This window comes from Ischnura elegans, chromosome X (genome assembly GCF_921293095.1).
Source record: "Ischnura elegans chromosome X, ioIscEleg1.1, whole genome shotgun sequence".
Classification (NCBI taxonomy): Eukaryota; Metazoa; Arthropoda; class Insecta; order Odonata; family Coenagrionidae; genus Ischnura; species Ischnura elegans.
Window position 1 is genome coordinate 113,956,985 of NC_060259.1, and position 16,403 is coordinate 113,973,387.

The 16,403-nt window shown below is 41.2% G+C and overlaps 1 protein-coding gene across 1 annotated transcript in view; it reads left to right on the top strand.

Annotated features, from left to right (window-relative positions):
- The window catches only part of LOC124171643 (CCR4-NOT transcription complex subunit 6), a 328,368-nt gene that overhangs the window by 126,008 nt on the left and 185,957 nt on the right, over positions 1-16,403 (top strand). The window contains exon 6 of the mRNA XM_046550855.1: positions 11,000-11,068. Coding sequence (XP_046406811.1) covers positions 11,000-11,068 — 69 coding nt within the window. The remainder of the gene's footprint in view (positions 1-10,999; positions 11,069-16,403) is intronic.

A 16,403-nucleotide genomic window follows, 5' to 3' on the forward strand; every position in this document is an offset into this window, starting at 1 on the left:
ATAAATCTGCAAACGAACGCAAATGCGAGAACCAAGGAGTAAGAAATACGATTAGGTAGTTCAAGGTAGAAAAGTTGATAGAGTCTTGTCGTCAGCGTAACCGAGAAGTAAATGAATTAAAAGAATTAGATGATGGCATGTACACACTTTTAATCCTATCTATATACAGCCCTCGTGGTGACTGACTCACTGATGGATACAAATTCCCGACCACTTCTAGAAGTGCTGGAGAGCTGAAATTTGGCACGCGTGCGGGGAATCCGAAATGATTCGGAGGAAAAATCCGAAAACCGGAAGTTTCCGCCACGTGTCGTCGCTAGGACGACAAAATGGCCGAAATCGCGCCTTTTCCGGGGACCGTCTCTCGGTTTTTATTTTACTGCACGCGAATGGTACGTGCTATGTGAATGGTTAATGCAGGTTTTGAAAGCTAATAAACGTGAGCATGTAATGATACAATGTTATTAGTATCTTTTAAAGAAAATGACTGCCAAAATGGCGTTCAAAAATTGGTTTTTTGAAAATAATTTCATTCCTTCTGCTCCCGTCGACTTATTTTCAGGTGAATGATAACAAAAATGATTATTATATATGCTTTCGAAATTCTCCATTTAACTTAAGCAACAATTTGTCTTTGTGACCACTGGTTGTCGAGAAAAAAATTAAAATATGCCAAAAATCACCAAAAAGTAAAATTTCCATAAGTTTATCACAAGATTTCGTCCTGTTTTTCAGGACCGATTTTGTTAGGACTTAGTATATACATAAACCTATGCATGTCCTTTCAGAAAATGTGAACATTTTTACAAAATTGCAATCGATAAACCAGCAAAAAATTAAAAATGGCGGACACTTCCAATTTCTCCCGGGATATTGTTTACTATTTATCGTTACACAGGCGAAACATTTCCGTCACACGAAACATTGTCATATATATTGAAAGCCAATAAATGCCGCGACCTACTTATGTAATTTTTGAAGTTAATTTCTAAGTAAAACGCTTTCAAAATGGCGTCCAAAAATCGATTTCTTGGAAAATATTTCATATTTTCCACTGCCGTTGGCCTAATTTTGTGAGTAGGACAACGAAAATGATTATTACATATGTTCATAACATGCTTAACGAAATGTAGGTAACAATTTTCTTTCGTCGTCCTTGGTTACTCGAAAAAAAATTAAAATATCCCGAAAATCACCGAAAATTACGATTTCCAAAAGATTAACACAAGATTTTGTCAATTTTTACCTGACTGATTTCTTTCAAACTTCGTAGTTACATACAACTATGCATTGTCTTTCATAAAACATAAACATTTTATAAATGATTCAATGGATTAAACCGCGAAAAAATAAAAATGGCGGGCACTACTCACTTTTTTCAGGGACTGGATTGCTTTTTATTGTATTACTCTCGAAATATGGATGTCACAGGGCATGCTTCTTTTAATTATGACAGTAAATGAATATGACCATATAGTATCGTCATCTTTAACCCCCCTGAAACCCCCTAAAAAATTAAAATATGCATATAATTAGCCTTTTCGGGTGCTTTCGTCACAATTCCGCCGCTTTTCCAATCCTTACCACTCAACGCTAAGGAATTGATGTGGACGATTGATGACCGCTGGCAGTAAAAATCTAATAACCCCCGGTAAACCCACATACACCCCCCCAAAAAATAAAAATTTGCACATACGTCTAATTTTTGGGTACTTTTCGTGACTATTCCACCGCCCCCAACGACTCATCCCCGCGGAATTTATGTGAACGGATGGTGACCACCAGGAGTACACACATTTAAACCCCCGGTATCCCCCTGAATCCCCCCCCCCCCTAATTGTAAAATGTGTCATTTAGTCTCCTATTTGGGAACTTCTCGCAAACATTACGCCGCACTACCCGTCCCCTCTGAGCTCTAGATCCGGAATATTTGGTGAGGGCGAGCCACCGTAAACCATACGGGGAAAAATACCAGAAAACCCCCGATCACCTCCTGGAACATCGCCGAAAAAAAAATAAATTTTAAAGTCGCCTTTCCGAAAGGTACTCGTCACAATTTAACCGGTGCCCCTACCACTTATTAAAACCCCGATAACTCCGTGAAACCTCCCAAAAATGCCTAATAAATCGCCTCTCCAGATAAAAGAATCGTCAGACGGACCCCTAGCACTTATCGGCACGGAATTTATGAGAACGATTTGTGACCACTGGTTTAACACAAGTATAAACCCCCGGTATTCCGTTGGAACCCCCGCAAAAAAATGAAAAACTTGCCATTAAGCGTTCTTTAATGGGTACTTGTCGCCACTATTACGCCGCATTACACTACCCTTTACAATCATCGCTACATGATCACTATGGACGATCGGTGACCGCATGTATAACACATTAATACCCCCCAATCCCCCTGGGCACCCCTCTCGGTGGAGAAGATCATGTATTACGACTAAGCGGAGCAGCCGCGGGGGGCTCCTCATTCCCAAGGCGGCGAAGCCGTCCCACAACGAGCTTAAGTAACCGTCGGGCGGCGATGCCGCCCCGACGTTCAAACGGCGCAGCCGCTGTGGGCTCCCTGCACCCCTGGACGGCAAAGCCGCCCCTAAAACGAATAACGGTGAAATAGTTCCGAAATGCCCTTGCCATCTGGGCGGCTATGCCGACCCCAGCCGAGGAACGGCGAAGCCGTTCCGAGAATTAAGCGGGGTAGCCCCGGCGGGGCACACTTAACCCCTGGGTGGCGAAGCCGCCTCTAAACGAGGAACGGCGAAGCCGTTCCGAGGAATGGGTAGGGCGCTTCCCTACCCCCTGGCCGGCGAAGCCGGCCCCAAGCCTTTTCTGGTGAGATTATTCAAACTAAAATTCTTCGAACGACCACAAATGTAAACGGCGAAGCCGGCACCGGGGTTTTAAAGGGGCGGAGCCCCTTAACGAGCGCGCGGAGCGTGCGAGTCAAGTTTATAAGCCATTCCATGGCTTCTGTCCAAACTCAGTATACACTGTAGAGGGGCTCACCCCAAGGAACAAGGTATGCCTGAGAACGCATCGAACAAAATGACGTCACAATCTTGAGAATATGGCCGACTGGTGTTTCAGCGCATCATTAATTTTGCAAATTTTAATAATTAATATCTCACTTAAAGAGTACCTCTCTATTCTCAGACTCGGAATTTAGCCTAATTGAGGTTTATATTTTTTTTAAGATCACTTCCCAAAAACGTGCACATACTCTATTGTTTCTATTCACCCCGTTTTACCGTACTTAAGTTAGAGCTAGAAATATTTTTTTATTAACACCGATGAAAATAAGCAATAAAACAGAACATGATGAAAAAAACTCCGTGGGAGAGCCGAAACCTGCATTTCAAGACAAAAGTAGTACTTAATTAATAGTTGAACTTTGAGTCATCATTTTTTCTGATACAGCACTCATCAGAAATCACCTCGCAAACTTTTTATATTTTGAAAATGCAAAATATAAAAAGTTTGCATATATTTGGAAAACATGAAATTATATATGAACCATTGTAAATTAACAAAAGTATTTAAATCATAAGAAAACATCAAGAATAAGTTCACCAGCTCCACAACTAGTTTTCATTTGCATTCAAGGAAAAGTTGACCCCGTGATCATCACTGAATTTTGGCATTGATGCTATGATGCGCGAGGCTGTGTGGTTCAGAAGCCCTTGAAGGTCCACTTTAAATTTTTTTCTTCCACTGATGTCCCCCTCTGGGTATGAAGATTTTTTTCGTCTAGCCCTTTCATAACCACGATAAAGCTATGCATATCATGTGGGTATACCCTTCTCTAACCAACATCGACGTTTTTTTTCAAACCTGTCGCTGGTTCTCTTGCTTTCGTCCCATTTCTGGAAATACATATTGAAAAAGTATTTATTCATGGCATTCTGCATTACTTCCTTCGTCTTTACTTCCTGCTCCCAGTTAAACTTATTGAGAAGATATTGAACGGCAAATTTACGTTTTGAGGACAACGAATTTCCACTTCCATAACAATAACGTCATGTATTTCTTTTCGTGTTACTTTCATTCGCTCAATTTTTCTTATCCGAAATATCAACAATCTGAATCATCAAAGATGAAAATCAATATAAGATTATAATTCCCTGCTTAATACAACACACGAAATCGGTGAGATATTTATCTTGGAAAACATAGGAACCTTTTTATCGTCGCGAGAAATCCTCCAGTAGTGGTAGATCGTCCTCAATGCTGAAATCTCACGCTCTAGGGAAAATAGACCTTGGTTCCTCGCTTCCGTAGAACAAGCACTGACACTTACTAGTAAAAGTTGACTAATTTGCTCGGTAAAATCGTGAAAGGAATGCTTTTCAATCAATTGGAAAGAAGCATTTGTGGAAAACTCCGTGCTAGCCACGTCGTAGAAATCACCTGTATCGAAGATAAGCGATCCTAAAAATGGCAAAAACCCTTCATATAACGAGGCAATAAAGCAGTTAGCGGCATTTCTACAAACGGACAGCTATTCTTTTAGTAGAAAACTTTTTAAACGCTAGATAAAAATCGTAAGACTGAGGTAGGGTTTACGGTCACAATAGGGGTTACCGCGGTGGGCCCGCCGCCACTCTTGAGCCCTTTCCAATGTTTGAGCTGATGGGAGCTATGAAAGACCTAGGAGAATGTAGTTAGCAAAATGCGGGTGCATTGCGGTAAGATATGGGTTCTCCAAGAATAAGAAACTATTTCCTTGCAGCCGCGCGCTTTCCGAGACAAGCTTCTGACTTGCCAGCGCAATCGTCGAGTCCGTAACATATATCTCATGAATAAAATCGTGATTTGTACATTAAAAAATCAAAAAATAAAACATATGGAATCTATATACAGCCCTTGTGGTGACTGACTGACTGATGGATACAAATTCCCGACCACTTCTAGAAGTGCGGGAGAGCTGAAATTTGGCACGCGATCGGGAAACCGGAAATGATCCGGAGGAAAAATCCGAAAACCGGAAGTTTCCGCCACGTGTCGTCACTAGGACGACAAAATGGCCGAAATCGGGCTTTTTTCGGGGACCATCTTTCGGTTTTTATTTTACTGCGCGCTAATTATGCGTGTCACACGGGTCGCTAATGCTTTTTTTGAAAGCTGATGAACGTGGGCATATAATAAAGTAAATTTATTAGTTTCCAATTGAGAAAATCGCAGCCAAAATGGCGTCCAAAAATTTATTTTTCGAATAAAATTTCATAACTTCCGCTGCATTCGAGTTAATTTAAGGTGTAGGGTAACGAAAATGATTATTATATATGTTCGTAACATCATCTACGAAATGTAGGTAACAATTTTCTTTCGTCGTCCTTGGTTACTCAGAAAAAAAATAAAATATTTCGAAAATAACCTAAAATTACGATTTCCAAAAGATTAACACAAGATTTTGTCATTTTTAACTTTACCGATTTCTTTCAAACTTTGTAGTTACATACAACTTTGCATTGTCTTTCAGAAAACATGAAATTTTAATAAATGATTCAACGCATTTAACCACGAAAAAATAAAAATGGCGGGCGCTACTCACTTTTTTCGGGGACTGGTTTGCTTTTTATTGTATTACTCTCGAAATATGGATGTCATACGGCTCACTCCTGTTAGATATGAAAGTAAATGAATGTGACCATATAGTATCGTCATCTTTAAACCCCCCGAAACCCCCTAAAAAATTAAAATTTGCACATAAGTAGCCTTTTCGGGTACTTTACGTCACGATTCCGCCGCTTTCCCAAGAATTACCACTCATCGCTACGGAATTAATGTGGACGATTGATGACCCCTGGCAGTACAAAGCTATAAATCCCCGGTAAACCCACATACACCCCCCAAAAAATAAAAAAAATTCATAAAAGTTTCCTATTTGGGAACTTCTCGCAAACAATACGCCGCACTACCCGTACCCTCTGAGCTCTAGATCCGGAATATTTGATGAGGGCGGGCCACCGTAAACCATACGGGAAAATATACCAGAAAACCTCCGGAGGAAAAATCCGAAAACCGGAAGTTTCCGCCACGTGTCATGGCTAGGACGACAAAATGGCCGAAATCGCGCCTTTTCCGGGGACGGTATTTCGGTTTTTATTTTACTGCGCGTGAACGGTGTGTGCCACGCGGATAGTTTATGTACGTTTTGAAAGCTGATGAATGTAGTCACGTAATTATGTAATGGATTTAGATAATTTTAAAGTAAATTGCTGCACAAATGGCGTCCGAAAAGCTTTTTCGAAACAAATTTCATAACTCCCTCTCCCCTCGTCGTAATTGCAGGTGTAGGATACTGAAAATGATTATTATATATGCTCATAACATCGTCTACGATATGAAGGTAACAATTTTCTTTTTTTCGTCCATGGTTTTCCAGAAAAAAATAAAAACGTTCCCAAAATCACCGAAAATTACGATTTTCAAAAGATTGACACAAGATTTCTTCAATGTTTTCCCGACCGATGTCTTTTAAACTCTACATTTACATACATCTATTCATATGGTTTCCGAAAATATAAGAATTTAATAAATGTTGCAGTCGATATAACTGCGGAAAAATAAAAATGGCGGACAGTACTAATTTTTTCCGGGGAGAGGTTTACTTTTTATTGTACTACTATCGAAATATGGATGTCATAGGGGCAACTTCTCTTAGTTATGATAGTAAATGCATGTGACCATATAACAAGGCCATATTTAAACCCCCTGAAAACCCTAAAAAATTAAAATTTGAATATAAGTAGCCTTTTTGGGTACTTTTCATCACAATTCCACCGCTTTTCTAGCCTTACCACTCATCGCTACGGAATTGATGTGGACAATTGATGACCCCTGGTAGTAAAAACCTATAGACCCACGGTAAACCCACATACACCCCCCAAAAAATAAAGCTTTACATATAAGTCTACTTTTTCGGTACTTTTCGAGACTTTCCACCGCTGGTTCTTACCCCAACGACTCATCCCTACGGAATTCAAGTGAACGGATGGTGACCGCCAGGGGTACACACATATAAACCCCCGGTATCCCCCTGAAATCCCCCCAAATGTAAAATGTGCCATTAAGTCTCCTATTTGGGAACTTCTCGCAAACATTACGCCGCACTACCCGTCCCCTCTGAGCTCTAGATCCGGAATATTTGATGAGGGCGGGCCACCGTAAATAAAACGGGAAAAATACCAGAAAACCCCCGATCACCTCCTGGAACCTCGCCGAAAAAAAAATAAAAAAATGTTTAAGGCGATTTTCCGAGTAGTTTTCGTCACAATTTACTCTACTACTGTCTGGTGCCTCTACTACTTATTAAAACGCCCGATAACCCCGTGAAACCTCCCAGAAAATTTTTCTAATAAATCGCCTATCCAGGTAAAACAATCGTCAGAATTCTGCCACTGTTCCAGACCCCTAGGACTTATCCGCAGGGAATTTATGAGAACGATTTGTGACCACTGGTTTTCACACGCATAAAACCCCCGGTATTCCGTTGGAACCCCCCGCAAAAAATGAAAACTTGCCATCAAGTCTTCTTTTATGGGTACTTGTGGCCACTATTACGCCGCATTGCACTACCCTTTAAAATCATCGCCACATGATCACTGTGGACGATTGATGACCGCATGTATAACACATGAAAACCCCCTAATCCCCCTGGGCACCCTCTCGGTGGAGAGGACCATTTATGAGGACTACGTGGAGCAGCCGCGGGGGGCTCATTATCCCCAAGGCGACGAAGCCGCCCCACAACGAGGAGGATGAAGCCGTTCCGAGGAGTAAGTGGCGTAGGCGAGGGGGAGCTTCAGTAACCCTTGGGCGGCGAAGCCGCCCCGACGTTAATGCGGCGCAGCCGCTGTGGGCTCCCTTCGCCTCTGGGCGGCAAAGCCGCCCCTTAAACGAATGACGGTGAAACAGTTCCAAAATGCCCTTGCCCTCTGGGCGGCTTTGCCGTCCCCTGACGAGGAACGGCGAAGCCGTTCCGAGTATAAAGCGGGGTAGCCCCGGGGGGGCACACTCAACCCCTGGGCGGTGAAGCCGCCTTTTAACGAGGAACGGCGTAGCGTTCCGAGGAATGAGTGGGGCGCTTCCCTATCCCCTGGCCGGCGAAGCCGGCCACTAGCTGAGGTGAGATTATTCGAACTAAAATTCTTCGAAGAATCACAAATGTAGACGGCGAAGCCGGACCCGGGGGTTTTTAAGGGGCGGAGCCCCTTAACGAGCGCGCGGAGCGCAGCGAGTATGTGATATACACACACACGTACAACAATAGATAACTGTGCCAACATGGCATTGGTAACGTTCAAGCAAATGAACGCTTGCAAATCTCCACAGTATGCTCCAATTGAGCATAACTTTGATCAACATATGAACGTTCAATCTGAAAGTCACCACACATTAGAAGAACTCATAAGTAAATCTTGGAAACTTAGAGTAACACATACGCAAGCCCCGCACATTTAAACCACTGAATGGCAGTACCGCTTTCTTTGACGTTCGTCTGCTGAACGCAGTCTGGTCCCAACAGAACACTCCAGCGGAGCGTAACTTTGGTGAGCATATGCATGCTCGTCCAACAGGCACAGGAGAGGATTCATGTGCCTCTTATGCCAAATCCGGGAAATCAGGGATTTAAACAGAAACCCCAGAAACAAAAACCCTGGAATCAAATTAGAGAAACCCGCCTCAGTCCAGTGCTCAACCCGGGAATGTGAAATTCAGTAGATAGAGGGAGGCGAGGGTATGTTCGCTTACCGTAATTGAGATCGGCATGCTGCCTATACGGGTGAACTTCCTGCAGTGCGGATGCCGGCGGAAACGTGGTTGGACCTCACAATTCCCAACCTGCCTAGTTCATGGCTGGTATCCAAGTCCCGCACGCCTACCTACCAGGGAACAGCTGTTCCCTATATACTCGCCTCTGGCCTAGGTGGAGCTCCTTCCCAGCACTCACGGCTGGCCGGCGGACCTGCATTCCTGCACGTACTCAGTTCGCTCTCTTACATAAAAAAGAGGGGGGGATCGTTGTCATAGGAGGACTACTGTGGCCTCAGTAGTCCTGGGGCGGTGGAATGGGTCAACGGCTGGTCAAGGCAATTGAGTCAGAGCCCCAGTGGATAAGCCACTCACAATCAGCTGATCCAGATGGCATGTTACAAAATCGCAAAACAAAATTAACATTTTATTTTTTCTTAGCCAATGGCAAGAAAACTTTATTTTCTGCAATTTGATACCTAGCCTTCTTTTTAACATTTTTGAAAATCAATTCAGTAAAATTAAAACAATGCATGATATTTTGGCGTCAAATTACTTTTGACAATATATAAGGGTCAAATAAAATATCTAATTTAATGGAGACAAAAAAAATGAAGGACGAAAAATATACTCCAATGTATTCACACTTCACTTGGGGCAATATCTGTACTTTGATGTATTATATGTCAGCATAAACATCTCCGGTTGTACACCTAGGTCCTAATCGGTCACTTCTCATGTGGAGGTCTTCTCCGATTTTTTCAATGCCTCATTACCCTCCCTGTTGCGTTTCTGCGAGTAGTATACGGTATTTCAATTTTTATTCATCCTTCGCTATGTTTCCGCTACTGTTAAGCCTGCCTCAAACATACTGACTACTTTTCCCTATTTCTCATGCTGACAAAGGTATCTTAAATCAAGATAGGAACATATCCTTCTCGATCGAAAGAAAAACGCGTTCTGGCAATGTGCACGGCAGTCCTTCCGGAAAAGCTAAAACTTCTTCAAAACCGACTGTATTTAAATACGTGGCCCATCGAATATTCTCGTTGACTGTCTTGTTTACCTTAAGAAAAAGCTTGCTATGTCCCGTAGTGATATTTGTCGTTTCGTTGATATAGGCAAAGGAAAATTCAGAGGAGCGTTCCTAATGTGCGCACATGATGCCGTCGAATGCGTCTCAATTCTACGGAGTTCATCGCGAGTCATGCTTTGGGTTGCGGGAGACTCAGTAGTCGGTCGCGTATTTGGACGACGAAGATAGAAAATGGTTTGCCTTGTTTGACTTTCCCTCAATGACCAAAGAATATCAACCTACTGGAAAGGAAACCCACTTTTCCGCGGAGCGATAGTGGCGGCACAAACTTTGTCGGGATACTTTTTTCCCCCATAGTACCTAGGGTATGAAATTTAAAAATTCGCTGTTTTATGAAAACCTTACAAAGTCAAAATCTCAAAAGACGAGCCACTTCTAGTAGTTCCCATTCTCGCCGCATTCAGACGCCAATGAGATTTGCGTTAATTTTTTCCGCCACTGTACTCTCATAAGTGGCCCAAAGAGTTAAGATGCATTTCCAAAGTGGCTCATGGGATCACTTTGGTTGGCCACTCCTACTATAAATTTTTGTCAAAATCCAGTCCCTTCAGAGGATGCTGGGTAAATGCGTCCATGAGTGGTGGAGCCAGCCCCTAGCAAAGTATGACTCCTCGTGGCCAAAAGACTTTCCTGTAGGCACTCATGCAAATGGTTAGCTGTATTTAGAGCGTAGATAAGCATTACCGGGGAACAGGTTTCTGGGTTATTAGGCAAACCAAAAGGTGCACAAGTAGTCTTGAGCTGCAGGTCACACAATGTGCTGTCTTTTCCACTGTAAAGAAAACCTAGTTTTAAGCATTTTTCTCTGCTCCACCAACAGCTAAAAATCCGAAACTACAGCAAAAATATGGAGACAGATAATCCACATAAAATGCACCAAATCTCATTCCTTAAGTTCAAAACTTGAGAGAGAAATAAACAAAATAGATGCTGAATGACGGAGTGACTGTCATGCAAAAAATTATTGTATTTAGTTAAGATGTTTCTCCACTGTTTTCTTCAAGGAAAAGGTTATTTTTCATTCTTAATTTGGCTTCTTATATCGAAATGATTGATTTATATTGATTCTTACATGATGTGTTCCGGACATAATTCATAGTGTAAAATTTTCAAGTTACATGTTTCATTTTGTTCTTTTTATAGTGACAACAGCTCACCCTCCTCAACGGCCGTGGATTCCACTAACCCGTCCAAATAGATCCAAACCAGCATGTAAGTACTTCATTTTTTATGCTGCCTTCTTTTTAATGACCCTAACCAAGAGGACTTGGATAAAAGACTAAAAAATAAACCAATTATTTGGAGTTAATCACTTGGATTTCAAAGTAAATGCCATCATCAGCTCTAGGAGCATTAGAATGTGATGGGTTTTTGAGTGTTGCTGAACACTCCTAAAAATATTATTTGAAAAAGGCTGTTTTCTTTAAAAAAAAATAGTTCTTAAATTGTTAAGAATTGATCAATTTAACTTACTATTTTGAGTTAATTTTTTCGCGATCAAAAAAGTCCCTCAAACTTCATTTTCACGAAGGTGGTTTTTCTTTTCCTATCTTTATTTACTTTCAAACTTTTTCTTCTTACCTAATTCGGGTGCACTAGAAATGGTTATACAATTATTATCTAACAAGGAGACATCGCAAGAGTGATGTTCGGGATCTAAATGCCGATATCATTTTCTGAATATATATAGGTAAGGTAGAAAAAGCGTCACAGCTTTCTTCCACATAGGCCTGGGTTCGAGAGATATTTGCATGTAAATATTTGGTGCACAATGACTTCCTTCGAGTAATCTCCTGTTCTCAGCAAGAGGCGTAGTGAGTGCATCCTAGACTTTTGCTGCGTGCATCCTGGGTTCGAATCCCAGTGGAGTTAAATTTTTTTCTTTCTTATACTTTTTGATATTAATATTAGTTTATGAATTTTAAATGGCATATTGGTTCTTATTTCGTTATTTTTGTCTGCACAGTTCTAAATTTCTTTTTGATAGAGGTCACCCATGTAGTACTCGCTGTGAAGTAAAGAGTCAGGGAAATATGCTGATTGGCCGCCGCACAGTGGGGCCAAATGCTTAAAAGTTGGTCATAATTATTAAATATCATTTAATTTGCTTGAAATTTGGAATATAACAGTTTTCGAGGTCGCTAATTCCGAATATGATATTGAAATATAAAGAAAATTTATATTTTGCCAAAAAATTGGAATTTTTGCTAAAATAAGACAGTAATTGTTCCATATGTCCAGTAAAAAGGGGGGAATATTTTTTATTATATTATATTACGAATATGAAACTGATTTTCAAAATTATATGAAATACATTTCAAAGCTTAAAGGCAACCGATAAATAATTTTACGAATTATTTTAAATGAATATCATTTTATGGCTATTTTTAATTTTCAAACATTCTAAACGAATTAATTTCGGATATTGTTACATGTATCTTAATGTTTGTACACGTTATAAGCATGTATGCATACTTATGGCTTAAAAATACATCCTGGAACATAATAAGGTAGTAAAGAAATTATAAAACATTATTATATAACAGTCAGTCTGCGTAGAATATGGATAGGCCCGCGACCACTCACTTAAAAAAATGCAAACACTAAATATAATCCGTCTCTAATTCGTCCCATGAATAATTATATGAGCACAAAACTGCATTATTGAATAAACCCACTTATTATTTTAAATATTAAATGAAAACTAATAACTAAAATATCTTTTTAAGAATATATAACAAGTTAACAAACACATTTACATCACACATTATTATATAGTAGGTTTTCTACGTTGAATATGAAAAGAGCTGCGCACACAGGCTTATAAACGTAAACACAAATTTCAATCAGACTTCGTTCTATCCAAAGAATTGTCTACCGATTCCGATGAAGATCCTGATTCTATCGGGTAGGATTCATACAAAATATTTATGGCTCCGGAACATAAAACTGTCGATGACTTGGACCGCATCACAATCTGACTTACAATAATCGAGTCGGAATGTAACATCAATCTCACGACCAAGTCCTACATTTTTTTCCTCCAGCTCTTTCTGGTAAAATCTTCCCTGAATTTCCTCAACAATTTGTTGTACGCTTCCTGTGCTTCCTCTGACATTTTTCCGATTGGTAACAATAAATTTTGAATGACATTCCTTTCGTGCAACAGGTAAACATTGTTGGCATGCAAAACCAGTGATATAATTCAACAATAGCCGTGCTGTTTAGATAGAATACACTTCGCAGATATCTATATTACATAATAATTTATTCTATAGCCAGAATACAGCTTGTTAAACAGTATTAAATGTCTGGATAAGCTCCAAATTGAGGCTTGTTATATTGGCGGAAATTTTAGAGTTCTCGAGTTTTTTCTCGTCGTTATTAATACCATACACCTGCTTTGGCCGGTTAAAACTAAGCTCCTGTTTAAGTCCTTCTCCTTCTTCGGCTCCTCCACCCATTTTTTGGCGTTTGTATTGCAGATCTGCCAGGTTTTAACTTACATTCTGAAAGCCACTTGCAAGCAGCAATCGAAATTACGAATCCATGCATGCAACGTGGTACAACTACATTAGGCATATCATTCTTTACTGGACGAGATATTATAGCATTAACTTTGTACATACTTTGTCTTGAGTCTTTGTTGCGGCAATTTATTGCAAAAGAACTGATTTTGTTACGCCGATTATAAATTAAGTGCTCCCTCTTGCATGCAACGTGTCAACGAGCTGCGCGCTTCGGCGTCCATACGGTTGGAGGTTACTTACGTATTTCTTCATTAATTCACGAAGGGGCGGGTTGGGGCGGTTAATTTTTTTTGTTTTGATAGCCGAGAGTTGTGGCTACAATAATATAACTATATAAGAGCACTACAGAGCACTGCTATATAACTTAATGATGTTCGTATTTTTATTTTTGAATAAAATTTGTGCAATTTATTGGTTAATATTTATGTTAATAATAATTTTAATATTGTTTCAATGTTATGGTAAAGCAACATTTTTTATCTTTGCACATTGCTGCGTTGATTCTATTTTTAAAATTTTAAATTTAGCCAATTGGGTAGCTGAGGAGGAGTCTAGAAGATGAGGGTATTTCGAAGCGAGAGGGAGGCTATGTATCCCAGCATCGCACATGTCACTTTGAAAGTGATTTTTACGAAGAGGTGCGCACTTACCTGCTTCATGAACTTATTTCTCAGCAGCTCAAATAAGTGTCTTCCCAACCATGTATAAACAAATCATAACCCCAAACTTTTATTTTTCTAATTATGGCCACCTTTTATGGATTTGGCCCCACTGTGCGCCGTGAGTGCCCACTTCTGCAAAGTCCCCGTCGTCACTGATTCACACCTCTGCCTCCCTTCAGTGAACCGATTGCTCACGCATTCATCAATCATTCACAGTTTTTCGGGGCATGTGCCTCCACCTTCCTATTTCTTTCTTCCATTTTTGAAGCATCCTTTTGCGCTTCAAAAACACCAAGCCTTGATTTTGTTGTGTGGCAAGGCTGCAGTTGGGATGCTCCCTAGCCAAGTTCAAGACTTTGATTTCCACCCCACCTCTTTCTACTCCCCATTTCTTTGCACTCTGCTCATATTCGCTCCCTTTCGATTATGATGCTTCAGAGCTGATGGCCATGGTCCCGCCGCAAACATTTGTTCATTTGCGGAATGAATATATTCCACTTTGCCTTCATCTTCTCCATTCATGAAAAGCTTATTAGTAGAGGCCCGTGAAAATGGTTTTATTTTTTGCTAAAATTCGTTTTAAAACTGCGATTTCGGTGTTATAGAAAATCTTGGCGGTGTTATTATGTTACAAGCTCGATATCCTAACAGCTGAGCTTCCCGGCAGTTGATGCGGTATTTTTTTTCGAAAACAGGACACCAGGTTACAATTTACGAGTTATGCTACAAGTCTCACTTGTCAGAGTTGCCAACGAACCGATGTCTTCTCAGGATATTTTGTTTCTCCCTACTAGCAATCTGAATTCATCTGCTCATCTTGAGCTACGCTACTTATTGTTACAAATGAGTGGGTAAGCTGCCTTCTCCATAGAATAAAAAAATTTGCGCAGTCTTATGGTCATGCTTCACCCTCTGCAGTAAGCTCTGCTTACGCCGTACGCGATAGCATTAGTGCCGAACTTCACCTCGTACGAGTGGTTCCGTACTTTCCAGGGTGGGTTGAATTCAAACCAGCGAGTGTTTTCCGTGTGGGTTCAATAAAGTCCGGTTTCATTTTTATTAGTTTTATTTTTATTCGTCTTCGGACCATGGCCCTTCCGAAGAAACAAGTGAGAACTTTAAAAGATGGACTGAAAATAATTGAAGATGAAGAAAAGAATCCTGTCTAGTAGCGCGTGAGTATTGCAACGCCTCGGGTTATCCGCTAGCATACAGTGTGGTATCCAGAAGTAGTAGGACTGATTTTTTTTTAATTAATATATTGAACATTTTTAAACATCGACTCAATACTCTTCAAAAATACCCTTGGGCATCCACACACTTCTGGTAGCGAGTCTTCCAGGTCGTGAAGGCCTTCCGGAAGTCGTCCTCTGGGATGCTGTTCAGCGCCCTCGTCGTCGCCGCTTGGACCGCTTCCACCGTGTCGAAACGATGCTCTTTGATCTTCCTCTTGATCCTCGGGAACAGGAGGAAGTTTGGTGGTGCCACATCAGGACTCTAGGGGGGGGTGAGGAAACGTGGAAACGCCGAATTTGGCCAGGAGATCCCTCACAATCCACGCGCCGTGGCACGGTGCATTGTCGAGTTGGAGCTTCCATTTCCCCACCACGTCTGGTCGCACGCGTGTGATCCGATTTCGCTGCCGTGTGAGCACTTCCACATAAAATTTTGCATTTACAGTATGTCCAGGAGGTACATACTCCTGATGGACAATTCCACGACGGTCGAAAAATGCAATCAACATCGATTTCACTTTCAATTTCAAGGTTGACGGACGCCCGGCGTGTTTGTCGTCCTCGACGAGCTCCCTACCCTCCCGAAACAACGTGTGCCACTAAAATATCGAGGAACGACTCATGGTATCCTCCTTGTAGGCCTGCGTAAGCATTTTCTTGGTTTCAGTTTCCGAGTTTGTAGCAAAACTTGATGAAGTACCGCTGCTCTAAATTTTGCTCCAACGCAACCAACGACGAGGGGTCAAAACAGGAGGTCACGAAAACAATAGTCCACACTCAACTAATGGACGCAGGCGACTGCCAAATACCAAAATCTGTTCCCAAGGCTACCCCCCACAATATCCGGTCTTGCAGACCCCTCTCAATCTTTCCACCCGCGCGGGAAAAAAAACAGTCCTACTACTTCTGGATACGACCCTGTATAACGACAGGGGTGGGGGCAGAGCGAGATACCTGGTGAAAACAAGAAGTGGGATGAAGCCGAGGATCAGGTGGGCATGCCGCTAGCGATTAAGGCAACATTGTTCACGCTTTATACACTGCCTCAATTATATTAAAAATTTCATTGTTAGAAAGGAACATTTCAAATAATATGCTATTTTTGGCCGTTGTGGTCCAT